The sequence below is a fragment of the Melanostigma gelatinosum genome (assembly GCF_949748355.1).
Source record: "Melanostigma gelatinosum genome assembly, chromosome: 12".
Taxonomy (NCBI): Eukaryota; Metazoa; Chordata; class Actinopteri; order Perciformes; family Zoarcidae; genus Melanostigma; species Melanostigma gelatinosum.
The window spans coordinates 22,215,499-22,229,746 of NC_136645.1; the positions used below are offsets into that span (position 1 = coordinate 22,215,499).

Genomic DNA, 14,248 nt, shown 5'->3' on the forward strand with positions numbered 1-14,248 from the left:
GGCGTTGTAAAAGCATCAAATCCCTCTAATGTGTCTTTTGTCTTGTGGTCCAGACACTCACTTTAAATGGCATCCGCTCCGTCACGTTGTTGCTTTCAAACGAGGGCTCCGGCGCGAGCGGGTCCCTTTCAGAAGCTTTGTAATTCAACATGGAACAGTGTTTTTGATAGAGACCTTACAGAACTAATAAAAGCAACAGTGAATGTTTTCTGTGATTAGTTCTCCGTGTATCCGTATTGACGGGAGTTGATGTTGTTGTAAACCGTTGGCTGAGGCCCACCGGGGATTACGGCTAGTAGGAAAGTCGTAACGAGGAATTCTGTGGTGATTTCTGGCGGCCCCGGGCCTTTAGAAAACCTCTCATTTGACTGCGGCACGGTCTCAGTCTACCCCGCATGGTTTTGGTTGTGTTCTGGTTCTCCCCATGCTAGAGCAGACCCAGTAATACAGCATGGTCCACCAGCAGCGTGTTGTTTGATCTATGTTGGCTACAATGTTTACCCCCCCCCCCCCCCCCCAATCACCAAGGCAGAGAAGAACACATTTCAAAAGTCTTGTTGACTTTTCCATATTTTGTTGACCGTTGACTTGACAGAATGCATTTCACTGTTGGTTCCCCCCACAATCTCCAGTGATTTCGTTCTGCACTTCTGCACCTATGGGGTGAGTCAATATATTGATACATTTTCTGTACATTTGGTTACAACCATCATCAAAGTTATGAAAAACTCTCCGGCCCTCATCCAGACGGACTCCCAGCCTGAGCTACCGACACATTCTACAGTCTCTCCTGTAGATCTGGGCTCCTGATAAATTTCCATTTTAAAATCCCAGACGTCATTCCCTCAGATGGGGCCGACCTACAGATCATGTACTATTCTGTATTTATCCCTGTGCCAGAGCCACCTACAGGTCAGGTCTTCCTTGGTTTGAGCTCAGGGACAGCTGGAAACTAACAGGTCAGTGCTTTTATACTGTATGCTGAGGACGGGCCCCTTCTGAGGGCCCCATGCCAAGTAGTGCCACAAGGCAGCTGGGCTCCTCCAGAGCGGCAACATCTGATGTGTTTACTGTGAGCGGTTCATGTAATGTAGGAAATCACAGCCCGACAGTCTGAAGCTTTGTTTGTTTTTTTGAAAATGATTTTATTGGGAGAACTACAAAAAAAAAAGTACAGTACAACATTAAGTCTCACACTCAATTTGTAGTGAACTGACTCCCCCCCCAAAAAAGATCACAACTCTCGTTGCCTTTTTTGTCTGTTACATTCAAAAAGCTTTACTTCTGATAAAGTAGTCAAAAGTACATAGTGCGCTTCCCCCTGTACCTACTATGTACAAAAACCAAACGTGTTCATCCACTTCCCTCTCCAGCAAACTCAAAACTAGATTTCAATATCAAAAAAAGAAAAAGAGCAAACGGAAATCTAATAGGAGGAATGGGGATTTAGAAAGGTTACGGTTGTTTTTGTCAGCGTGTCTGAGTGGTAACAACCTTTAAGAAATAAAAATATATTTCAGAATCCAACACTACATTCAGTTCAACCGGTGTATAAAAGAATGCCATTTAGGAAAAATACTTTATTTGGTTAATTTTAAGGCATGTCAAGATGGTGAACCCCATATAGGCACTACACAATAATACTGGGGCACAAGGGATGCTACATTCTTTAGCACGTGGCTGGAATCACAGTGTGACCTCGCGCAAACAGAAAAATAAATCAAAATTAAAATACTTTTTGGTTAATTTATTGACTTGGGTTCTTTGTCACTGAAGTCTGCTCTAGATCGACAAAAAGAAGTAAGGTTTGGACGGTCTGTACAACCACATTGTTTATACATTCTACGGAAACATCTAAACAGGGATCCTCAAAGAAAAAGCCTTCTACAGCACTGACACAACCTCAGGAGCAAACAGCAATCACGCAAACTTTTTTTTTTTAATAAACGTAAACAAAATTAATGAAATAAATATCACATACGTTGTCTTAAATTAAGATTTTTTTTTTTTTACTCATTTACAATAAAAATAACGAGTGAAGTTACAAAAAAAAAAAAGAGGAAAAAAACAAAATATATATATTACTGTGAAAAGAACATACACTCCACTTTATGCAGATTAATAATGGCGACCATAATTTAAACATAAAAGAATATAGATCTATTGCTTCATCATACTTGATAAATACAGTATGGACACAAATTACCAATGTAGCCTATACTTTTTTCACAAGATAATAAATAAGTTAAATAGTCCATAGCCAGTTATGCACAGCTATGTATATCACTCAAAAAACAGCTAAAAAAATATATATTCAACCATCAGCAGTGATTTCCCCAAACAAACCCAACTCAAGAGTGCTTTTCATCCAAGCAACGAACTAGACTAACCACTGTGTGGCGCTGGGAGAAGACAGATCTGGAATGGAAGTTGAAGCTTTCAGAGAAGAAAAAGAAAAAACACACTTTGATAAAAAAGGACAAAAAAGAAATGTTACTTTGAGTCAAGGCATATTCTTGGCAGGATGGGAGGAAATCTGAAAACTGCTTACAGTCTCTTCTTGTCAAGTCATGTTAACACACATCTAATCCCAGGAAAAGTGTGGCTTGCCTGATAGAGCAAAAATAGGGAGGGGGGGCTGCCATGAAGCCCTAGGGCAAGGCACTGATGGAATGCCTTCTGTTTGCTATCTAAGTTTTAATACAGCTATATTACATACATGGAGGAAAAAAACAAAACTAATGCCAGGTCAAGGACACTTAAAAGTCTGAAGCTTTACTGATCCCTGTGGGGGGGTATCCTCTACTCTTGCCCCCCTCCAGGGAGGTCAGAGCAGGGTCAGCACCCCTGGAGCTGGTAGGGACTCAATGTCTTACTCAAAAAGGCACTTCTGCAGGGTAGTTTCTGCTGAAATGGGGGAGGGGGCAAAAGGGGTCTTGACCGGGATCCTCTGCTTGAAGGACAGTCTACCTCACTCACTGACAACCCGTGGCTCCTCAAACCACCCTGCCTGACCAGTCCATAAATCCATATGGAAAAGAAAAAAAAGAATGAAGAAAACACGATTAGTCATCTGAAATCGACAGCCTGCTGAAGATTGGCAAACGCTTTCCAGCGTCCAGACTCGGGGACTCAGAGCCGCTGAGGCTCCCGGAAGAGCTGAGGGACCCGCTCGCATAACTCTCCCGGTCGGAGAGCGAGTCCGGGGGGCTGGGAGGAGGCTCGAACACCGAAGACTCGCTGAGGCGGCGCAGCGCCTGCAAGTGGCTCATGTTGTACGTCGGAGGGGAGGGCGGGCACGCGCTGCTCTGCATGTTCCCGTAGTAGGCACCGGTGGAGTGGTTGTTGGCGTACCCGCTCGGGGTGTGCACAGCTAGGGGGGCCAGTAAGGCTTTTAAGTCCTGTCCGGGAAAGGAAAAGGCACTGTTGATGCAGGACACGGAGTTGGGAGAAAGCACGTCGTCGTAGAAGCTCGAGGTGGAGGTGCAGGAGGAGGAGGAGGCGGTGGTGGGCGGAGGTGGGGTCCGCGACATGGGGCTGTCGAGCAGGGGAGACTCGAGCCCGTGGTGGGTGGAGAAGCCGGAGAAGCTTAGGCTGTGGTGAAGCTTTGGTCTGTCCCTCTGGGTGTAGCCGAGCTGCGGCAAGATGTCCCTCTGGCCGTAGCCGCACAGCTCGCGAGCAGACCTGGACTCCCCCGCCTGCATGTTAGCGTTGGCGGGCGGAGACGGCCGGCGCTCGTCGGCGTTGTGGATGAAGTGACACCGGGGCCCGTACGGACAGAAACCGATGGTGTGGAAGGTGCGGCACGGCTCAGTTTTGTACTTAGGGTGGCGGGACAAGCTCCTCAACTCGTGGTAGCCGTGAGCGAACTGACACTTCTCCCCGTACTTGCACGACCCGTTCTCCTCGAAGGGCCGGCAGAGCTCGGTCTTGTAGCGGGTGGAGTTGATCTGAGAGCCGGGCTTCTGCTGCAGCACGCCCCGGTCTCCGTTGTCGCTGTAAGCGCGGTCGCGGAACTTGTTCTCCTTGTTCATGAGGGCCGTGGCGCTGATGTTGCTGCTCGGCGTGTTCTCCTTCAGGCTGCCGTAGGAGCCCATCGAGTATTTGTTGCCGTTGTTCATTGCCTCCAAGTTGCTGGTTGAGTTTCTGCGGAAAAATCCCGGTGTGAAGGGGCCACCGGAGCCCGGAGTCGTCACCGGAGCCCCGACCGCTTTCTTGTCCAGCATGCTGTTGATGTGGAGGGTGTTCATGTTCATGCTTTTATCTTGCTATAGGAGAAAAAAGACACGAGTTAGTTACCAATGCACGTCTGGCACCAATTTTCTTACTATTTTGACCACATGGCACGTTTAGGCTGCGTTCACCTGTTGCAGCTGAACACATGCAACAAGTCGGAGCGCGCTAACGTTAGCGCTTCAAGTAAAACTCCCCATATCTTGTCAAACATTTACCTTGTAAAGCATGTCCATGTCGTAGAACGCAGACAAGACGGCCGCAGACATCTCTTTTCCCCAAGTTTGCTGCACTCCCTCTTTCATGGAGGAACGACCAGGATCCTTGAACGCGACGTGCGGAAGCGTTAGTTTGTGCCACGACTGGTTTTGGTTGAGGAAAAGTTGCCTTTAAAAGTTTGTGTGCAGCTTAAGTCCGCAGAAGAAGGAGGTGGAGAAAAAAAAAGAGGGTTTTGTATTGTTGAGTCGTAGGTGGCTTTATGTCCTCCCCTCGAGAAGCGCTGAGCCAGAGTGCTTCACTGTGCGCTCGAGCCTTTTTACATGGGTATAAATGCCTGACGGTGGCCAGGGAGGGGCGAACTGAAGTCGGTGCAAAGTTTTGCGAGGAGCCGCCTCCTCTCCTCCTCCCGGAGGAAACTTCCACTCACCGGTTGGCCGCCTATTCTCTAACACCACGCCTTTAAATCCAACCCCAGCAAACGCCCCCATCCTCCTCACACCCCTCTAACCCCCCCCACACCCCACACACACACTTTTAATCACACAAACAATTTTGTGGAAGTTCGTTTTGCTTTTTTTTGGTCGACTCTCGCGGCGAAAGAATGTAGAAACACATCAGGAGGACGTCTACTGCGCATGCGAGCTGTTCGACAAGAAAATGAACTGTACACACATCCACACCTGGGTCACACGTTAGGAGGAGGGGGGGGGGGGGCGCTTTGTGCCTTGCTCAAAAGCAACACATATAAATTCCTCAAAAAGACGACAAGTGACAAGGCCAGCCCTCTCCACCTCTGGACCACCACACATGGAAGCTGACAAATGTATTTGTAATGGAAGGAAACTCTCCCTCGCTCTCTCCCCCTCTCTCTCAGGGTGAGACCACAAGTATCAGCGGAGAGCAGTCCAGGCAGTCTGCAAGTCCACATTTTAGCTGCAAACCGGTTGCATAATCGACTTCTACAGAGCAACAGCAGCCTATTCCTTCTTCTACTACACATGGCACAGTATACATGTTAATGCCTAGCGCGCGCACATGACCTACTTCCCTGTTGTCTCAAAACTAAACATCAATATGTGGACTCCACCTCGAGATTAGAAAGCGCTCCTAAAAAACACGTCGAGTCATTCGAAACGCAAAGCGGATTTGCTTTTGGTGAAATCTTTTTGAGCCACTCTGAGTTCCAAACTCCGACTTGTTTTTCTCCCAATCTCAGCCCAGACTGCAGGAATGTAGTTTTTCAATGCTGCGCGGCAGAGCAACACTGCCCCCACGAGGGCAAGGTGAGAAATGCGCGGGGGGAAAGACTGGAGCTCCCCCTGCTGGCGCAAGATTTCAAGGCCCATTCAGATCCCATTTTGCAGTGATAATGTCACTCTCTTATGGTGAATGTGTATTCTTTTATGTCCCCTGTGGTTTTTTTTATACAGTAGAGCTGCAGACACGGAGGGGCATCCATGTTTAGGGATGTTTTTGGTCATTTAACCACACACAGCCTAACCCGTCACCACAGTCCCAGTCCCCCCCCCCCCTTTAGTGAAGTCAAAGAGTGAAGTGTGGTTGCAATAAGCTGCCCCTGTCTCAGCGTGATGTAACCTTCTCAGGATGGCAGAATGTTCACATGAAAATGTCAAACTACTCTGCTGCGCTCTTGAAGTTATGTCAAGTTTGAGAAAAATAAAAAACCCACAGTGGAAAGATTGCAGTGTTGGCAGCAGAGACTCCAACGAGACAGGACGGTGTAAAAACGCTGTGAGACACATATCACCAGAAATTGCCGGTTTCTGCGACACTGGTAACCATTAAGCCTTTTCCACATGGGATCATAATTGGAAGAGTGGATATAAAAATAAAAGATTTCTCTCCCTGTGACATGATTCAATATTTCTTTAAGTGCTGCATGGTTTGGTTGGAGAAGCCGGGAGGGAGGTAAAACAAAAACAAAACGTGGGAGGGGAAATAGCAACAGGCGAAAAACAAGTGACATAAGAGCTTGGAATCTACTACTACCAACCCTAAAATTAGTCTGAGGGCTGCTCCAGGACTACTTGTGCTTTGCAAGTTGTGATAAATAGTTTAATGTGAAGGACAGACACGGCGAGGAACCTGAGAAGTCCCTTGAACATGTCCTCATCTGCAGAAAACACGCTCTCTCCCCCCATCACATGGCTCTGGATTTAAAATTTAAACAAATTGGGGGATGTTGAGCTGTTCCAAAACATTACGTCAGTTTTACTGTAACAGGGAACATGGCTACCAGGGAGGGAGAAGGGTCCAGCTGTATGAGAGGGCAGCATGGACCCCCCCCCCCCCCACACACAGGACAGTAGTCCATTGTGCCGTCCTCCGAATTACATAACCAGGAAAAGTAGAGGGAAGCATAAAAACAGTCCAATGGGAAGAATCCTGCAGTAAATTAAATATCACAGGAAAGTAACACCTCGTACAAACATACAGTAGAAGTCGGAGGGAAACACTGAAACACAACTTTGGGGACGTGTCAAGAGAAGTGAAGCCAGCGTCGCCGCACAATCGCGCCATTGAAGTCGACACTTTCGTCGTCGTTTTGTTCCCGACCCTTAAATCCCGGTAAACTTGCGGACACTGTTGGATGTGTTTGTCGTGTGACACGTTCCCCGCCGATAGGAGCACAGCGCCGGGTGTTGCTGTGCCCGAGCTCCGGCACTGAGTTATTGTTATGGCTTCGGCACGCAAACACTCACACAGCCTTCCAATTATTGTTGACATTCAGCGTTTTTTTTCTCCTTTCGGGATAAAATCGGACTTTGGAAACAAAAGTGTAGTAATGTCAGACATAATGTTTAATTGAAAAAAAGACAGACGAACAGCAATTGTAAAAATTAAAAACACATATAGTAATCAATGAACACGGCAGACAAAGTGAGAGACAAGAACAGAATAAAAAAACAAAGAATCCTGTTTCCTTCATTCCCTTGTTGTGATAATGATGAGAAGACTCGACCACAAAGCCAGTCTGTGGTCTCAAGCGTTCATTGAAGCATTCATCTGATACTTTTCTTTCATTTCAATATTAAGAACCTTGACTTTACCAAATTTTACCCTAAAAAATAAAAATAAAAGCCAAACAGGGCGACCTCCTCTACCTCAGCCTCTCCAGCACATCTAGAGCCAGAGTGGCCCTCTGGTGCCGCAGCAGCAGCCGGGCGTGCTCCATGGTGGAGGAGAACTGGGGCAGGGCAGGGAGGGAGTCCAGGGCCCGCTGGGAGCCGAGGGCCTGGGTTCGGGCCCGAGTTGACAGCGTGCGGATTCGGTGGACCTGGTCCGGCCCTGAGAACCCTGGGGCCCGGGTCCGCTTGGAGGCCAGGATGAGGGAGCCGACGTGTCCGTGAAGCAGCTTCACCCACTGGACCGGCTCGGCCCACAGGTTCAGATCCCCCTTCTCGAACAGGAAGTCCTCTTCGTCCTGGTAACAAGCGAAATGGGAGTTTGGTTACTGGGACGTTGATTTAAATCAGTATTAATTAATTAAATGTATTCTGTGGGCTGCTTTGGCTACAGAACACGCTGTAAACACAACAATTATAAAGTTTCAGCCTAAAGCGACGTATCTCTGTCTTCAGCTGCTAAACGCTCCACCATGTAGTGTACGACGCCGCTCAGCTGTTTAACGAAGCCGGCAGCTACACAACGTGTGGCCGGAGGGCAGAAACCTTGGTGGCCTAAAACACTCAGCTGTTTTGACTACTGTGATGAGAATAAAACAAAATAAAGTGCTGTCCCTGTAATCCACACAGACACGGAGTTAGACCAACCCCGAATCACAGGCCAAGTGCCTTAAGTGGTGATTTTACACTTGGTGCATAAACGTCCTGTTTATCGGTCATCGGTCATCAGTTTCACTTCACGGAAATCACCGCTGAGAACATGACGTCCAACACAGTGTTCCTGTGATGTTTTTGTGCTGCAGCGTAACGTCGTCAGTTAAGGTCACTAAGGCAAAGTCGCCCTCGCGGCGGCTTCTCACCAGACCGGCGGCTTCGTCCGCAACCGCCTCCTCGCCAGCGTCTCCATCTCCCAGCAGCCACTCTGTCAGAGCGAGGACGCCCGCCGGCGTCTGCCCCCACAGCTCGAAGAGGCGACACAGGAGCCCCACGCCCGAGTCCAGGGCCACCGGAGGACACACGGACGCACCTGTCACATCTGAGGGCAGAAGGAGGACACGCGTTTATGCAAAGTCTGTAAACAGTGTTTAACATTTGAGACACACCAGGTTTGCCACAACAAGCGTGTTCAAAGGCCGTCTTTGCACCAATCACAAACAGCTTGTTTGCTGCGTGCGACTGTCGACTTTTTCCCACCCGTAGCCGGCTTCTGTTGCCGTGTCATTAGGTGACCGTGTCAGCTGAGTGGCGGTTGGACTTCTGCTTTTGTTTCACCTTTAGTCTTAAGTTCAGCTTTGGAGTGACCCGAGGACCTCTGGCCCGGGATCTAAGGGGGTGCTCAAGCTCATAAAGAGGCAAGAGGTCAGGGAAACAACCGAGAAAGATTTAAACATGCAGAGTGCAGAACTGGGAAGACATTTAGAAACAAAGCCCACAGAGATGTACTACGAGTGTGGCAAACACTTTGGTGATTTGGTTTGACCCGGTCTGTATTGCTGCTTCTTTACAGCAGTTAGAAAAATCAGGACGCACCATTAAAAGTATTAGCTAGTACAGACTCGGAAACATCTGGAGCGCAGTGACGATATTAAACCTGAAAGTTCACGGCTTTGCAAGAAGGAGTGATGACTCCGTTGGTTATAGAAGCATATCTGGAGAAATGTGTGCGTCGCACGTGAACTTAACCATCATTATTTGATCATTTATTCAAAGTTATTAGAAAGATAGATAGATCGACTTTATTTCAGACTCGGGGCCCATACAGGCAGATACATAAAAAAACAGACACAAACAATGAAAGTACATAGGCCTAGCAATGCCTGACAAAGAGACAGCTGTACCAATGTCGCCACAGCTGGGACTGGTAGCGTGTGGTGCTAAACCTTATGTTGGTTAAAACAAGTATGATCCCATTTACAGAGTCATTCAGTCGACAGATGAATTTGTACATGAGATTTCTTAAAACAGTTTGGAAAGTGTTGACTCGTGCAGCCACAAACATTTCACCAGCACTACTCCATCTCGGTCTCTTTAAAAGTATTCTCATGGCGTCATTGTACGCTACTTGAAGTCTCTGTAGACTCTTTTTCTGTAGTTTGACCACAAGTGTGCAGTGGAGCGGTGAAGAATGTGCTCTGAACAGAGACATCTTCACTCCATCTGTACACAGACCAGACTAACGTGAGAGACTGTTTGCTTGTGCATACATCATACCACATTGCCTGGAAATGTCGTTATCATCAGTCATGTGTTCTGTTAAAAAATGACCAAGATATTTTACTTCACTACAGACACCAAGATTATTGTCAGACAATTTGAAGTCAGGGAAGTTTAGACATTTGTCCTCTTTAGTTCTACAGATCAGGAGAGCACTCTTACTGGCTGTATTTGATGTCATGTTCCACACCGTACACAGTACATATAGTGAGGAGCTGCTGAAGACCAGCGCTAGAAGGACTAAAGATCACCAGATCATCTGCAGACATGATGTGATTAACCAGAGTATTTCCAATCATGCACCCAGTAGTACAGGATTTCAGTTGCTTGGACAGATCATCAACATACAGATTAAACAGAACTTGTCTGACACCATTGCTAACCCCAAATGGGGCTGACACACTTTTACCCCATTTTACTTGCATACTCTGGTGCGCATACCAGTAAGCCAGAATTCTCACTGTGTATGTGGGGACACCTCTTTGGCTCAGTTTAAAAAATAATTTACTATGATTAACACGATCAAAAGCTTTGGAGGCATCAATAAAACACATAAGAAGTGATGAGTTTTGACCTCTGTATTTGTTTACAGTTTCCTTTAAGGCATATATACACAAGTCAGTGCCATGTTTGGCTTTGAAGCCAAACTGGTGATCTGTGGAGGTGATGAAGTCCTGTATTCTGTCCAGCAGAATTCTTTCTAGGACTTTTGACAGGACGCTGGCCAAAGCAATGGGCCTGTAATTCTCTCGGCTACATACTTTACCAGCTTTGTTTTTAATGACTGGCACTAAGAGAACAGACAGCATTGAGTCTGGTAACAAGCCGTGAATCATGAAGCCAGTAAAACAAATAGCGAGGAGAGGAGCTAACCTCGGACTAGCATATTTAAGGTGTTCAGCAGTAATATGGTCGAAGCCACTTGCTTTGCCTTCAGACAGTTTGTTGATACCTTGGTGCACCTCATATGATGTAAGTGCCATTGTCTCATTACTCTCAGAACTGTCCACGCTGTACAAATCACTTTTGATGCAGTTAAATAAGGTGCTATAATGCTGTCGCCATAACTCAGCAATGTTGTCTGTTCCTGAGATTCCATCTATAGTGCATGGTAAAGATGTTTTACAGTTAAGAGCTCTCACTTCTTTCCAAAAATCAACTAGGTTGTTGCTTAGCAGCTTCTTGGCCATGGAGTCAGCCCTCATGGCTTGATCATTCTTGCAAATGAAGCGAATGGCATACTTATATCTTGCATTGGTGAGCTTCTTGTACTCAAGCTCTGGCCCTTGTCTGGGTCTACCAGCTCGAGCCCATGATTTGAAGGCTTCACAGGCTTCAGCATGATACTCAGCTACATACTCGTTCCAGCCAGGTTTGATGTTATGGGTCTTATTATGATGCTTGTAGTAGGGCTTGCTGTCTTTATACAGAGCACTTACTATATCATCGTACATGAAGCAGAGATCTCTCCTGTGCACCACATCCTTACAGTTAACGTCAGTACACATAGCTGCATCTCTAGCTAGATGAATATGACTGAAGGACTGGTCTGTACGAGCAGAATACACTAAGACGTCCTCTTCAGTGAGAGTTGACCAGTCAAGTTTTTCTGTGTTGACACTATTTCCATTTCTAGATAGCGCCGGCAGATGTTCAACATTTATCGACATAGCAAACGGTATATGATCAGTTGTTGCTGCGCCATAAAGAATGCCCATACATCCCAATGAAGCATGAGCATCAGCTGTACTAATACAATGGTCCAGCCATGATGTAGTGTGCCAGGCCTCACTAATGAATGTGTAGCTATCTGTAGGCAAAAGCACTTTGCTTGATAATATAAAATAATTGTCTTTACAAAACTGAGCCATGTGCTTGGCAAATACTGAGCTTGTGTATGAGATATCTGCATTCATATCCCCAATAACATAAATACTAGAAGAAGTATTGTCTTGAATGAAGGAATTGATGAAGGCAAGCCTATTTAGATATTCATCCTCATTGTGATTGCACTCATAGGGTGTATAAACATTTAGGATAATGAATTCCTTATCATCATGAGTAAACTGTATTGCAACACACCAGTCAACACCAAGCCTGACCACATTTATCAAAGAGTCAAGCTTCTTATTCCAGAGAATAGCCACACCCCCTGGAATCCTTCCTCTGACTATTCCCATGCCAAAGTCAGTTGTAGACTCCCCAGCACCATGAAAGTTATCATTAAAAGAGTTGAGTTTTTCCAAGTCTTGCTTCGGTAAGAATGTCTCTTGTAAACATAGTATGTCACAATTCTCCAAAAGGTTGTCAACAACCATGCGGCGAGCTTTATCCCCAACGCTCTGGCCCACACGCAGGCCACGACAGTTGTACGACAAAACCCGGATATACATTTAGCAAAGCAAGTAAGTGCCCATAGCACCAGCAGGCAAACTTATTCCCCCCACAGCAAGTGCATGGTTAGAGCCGATAACTCCCGGCTGAGTTTTTCCTTAAGATACGCAGATAATGTTTCAGCGTCTAGATCTGGTGAGAACCTGGTAGCAAAGACACTCACCAGCTTTGTCTTGACCGTTTTGATGCTGCCCACAGCTCCGGTCCCAACAACAGGCTTAACGTTGCCGGGTCTCTTTTTCCGCCCGGGGGCGACAGTACGCGATCCCGACTGAGCAGCAGCGCTCCCCGGAACACGCGCCAGCCGTCGGCCTTTTTTCACGACCTGACTCCATTTTGGGGAGCGTGACACCAAACAATCGGAACCTCCCGCAGCCATCTCCTCGTCCAGATCGCAGGGTCCCGCCTCATCCCGTTCTCCGGCATCAACGTCCGAGTCCTTCGCCAGCGTAGCCCCAAGCCCTGCATCGTCAGAGCCAGTGGTCCCAGCCTTCACGCACACAGTGCCTCCATCCAGCGCCGCTGAAGCACCTGTGCCACCGCTCGAAGTCAGGTCAGTGGGACGCTCCAGTGCACACAGTCGGCGATCAATTTCCACAGTGATGGCACGAGAATCCTCGCCTACATCAGCCTGTAGCTGCATCGACTTCTTCAATGAGCAGACCTCAGTGTACAGCTGCTCCATTTTCCCAAGTAGACTCGAGACGTCCAAGTTGGAAAACGTCACCGGAGGCAATTCATCCAGGAAATGAGAGACAAATCTGGGAGTGTTCTCCCCGCACTCATTCAATACTTTAAGGCAACTCTTAATGTTGTTTATGTCTTTCTGTGCCCCTTTATGGGAAACGTACCGCTGTGTAGTTTGGCAGAGTTCAAACAAAACTTTTTTCGAGGACTCTATCCACTTATTGATGGGAGGTTTTGTAATTTGAGGTCTTTGTTTGAATGTGGTTTGAAATCTTCTCAGTTGGTGTCATTATCAAACATCCTTTTAATCAAGTGTCGGGTCAGATGCGTCGAGCACATCCTCGTATGAGCTCTTTTCAACCCAAACAGTTCACACATTAGCACGCTAACTATTCTGACAATCTCATCTGTACAAAAGCATTTTGTGTTTTAATTCATTGATCGAGTGTGAATCTCCTCTCAGTCATATACAGCATGACTCGGCTAAGTGTGTTTTTCTTGATAGTATATTTATCAACAGTATTACTATTAATCACTTCTGAAAATGATTATGATCGTGAGCCGTAATCAACAGAAGAGTGGACATCAGTTCGTGCACATTGCCTGTGAAGAGGTGGAAACATGTAGCAGACAGAGTAAGGAGTCAAATAGACGGGGCCAGGAACGCTGCAGCCACCAAGGAGACAGTCTACAATCACCTGATGTTGCAAAAAAACACAAAACAAAACATGTTGGGGAGTGCCTGGTTTCTTCCACCAGCCTACAAGTTAACCGCTGAGATCCCTGCAGGAGAAACCCGGTTTCTCTGCCAATGAACGGCGCACACAGGTTTCTAATTGGGTTTTCTACGGGAGGGGATGTGCATGACGAAGCAGACCCAGCCCGCCGAGTATCGTGTGATGCGGTGGCATGAAAGGAAAAAGCATTACCCGTAGTGGCGTGTCCCTGTATCCAAAATAATTGAATCCAAGTTAAGTCTGACTGAGACGTCAAACTGAGATGAATAACTAAATACGTCACGTTTCCACAGATGAACAGAACACGTGTTGTCAAATTCAGATCCAGGAATAAATGTCTGACGCAAGCCCAAGGGAAAAAAACATTTTCAGGTGGCAGGATTATCAAATATGAAATAAATATAATCTGATTAATGAGCACCTTCACCTGATTTCCCCCAAGAACGTATCTGGTATGTGACTGTTTAAATGAAGCCTGGCTGACTGTAGATCCAAACTGTGTGTGTGTGTGTGTGTGTGTGTGTGTGTGTGTGTGTGTGTGTGTGTGTGTGTGTGTGTGTGTGTGTGTGTGTGTGTCTCCTCTGGGCTTGGAGGGCCCTCTGGGAAACAAAACTATAA

The 14,248-nt window shown here is 46.8% G+C and overlaps 2 protein-coding genes across 2 annotated transcripts in view; both read right to left on the reverse strand.

The window, feature by feature from the left end:
- Positions 1-1,565: 1,565 nt before the first annotated feature.
- zfp36l2 (zinc finger protein 36, C3H type-like 2) lies at positions 1,566-4,742 on the reverse strand. The gene is made up of 2 exons (XM_079280273.1): positions 4,452-4,742; positions 1,566-4,268 (listed from the first exon to the last, which is right to left on the reverse strand). The coding sequence occupies exons 1-2, from the start codon at positions 4,536-4,538 to the stop codon at positions 3,066-3,068; spliced, it is 1,290 nt and encodes a 429-aa protein (XP_079136399.1). The 5' UTR covers positions 4,539-4,742; the 3' UTR covers positions 1,566-3,065.
- Positions 4,743-7,251: 2,509 nt separating this feature from the next.
- Positions 7,252-14,248, reverse strand: part of thada (THADA armadillo repeat containing) — a 97,022-nt gene continuing 90,025 nt past the window's right edge. Inside the window, exons 37-38 of the mRNA XM_079280654.1 lie at positions 8,459-8,634; positions 7,252-7,897 (exon numbers count right to left, since the gene is read on the reverse strand). Of these exons, the coding sequence (XP_079136780.1) occupies positions 7,574-7,897; positions 8,459-8,634 (500 nt within the window). The 3' untranslated portion in view covers positions 7,252-7,573. The remainder of the gene's footprint in view (positions 7,898-8,458; positions 8,635-14,248) is intronic.

What these genes read in the sequence shown, in the direction of transcription:
- zfp36l2 (XM_079280273.1), bottom strand. Translation starts at nt 4,538, where the DNA reads ATGAAAGAGGGAGTGCAGCAAACTTGGGGAAAAGAGATGTCTGCGGCC. An exon ending in ACATGGACATGCTTTACAAG is followed by an intron (nt 4,269 to 4,451) that starts GTAAATGTTTGA and finishes TTTCTCCTATAG; the next exon opens with CAAGATAAAAGCATGAACAT.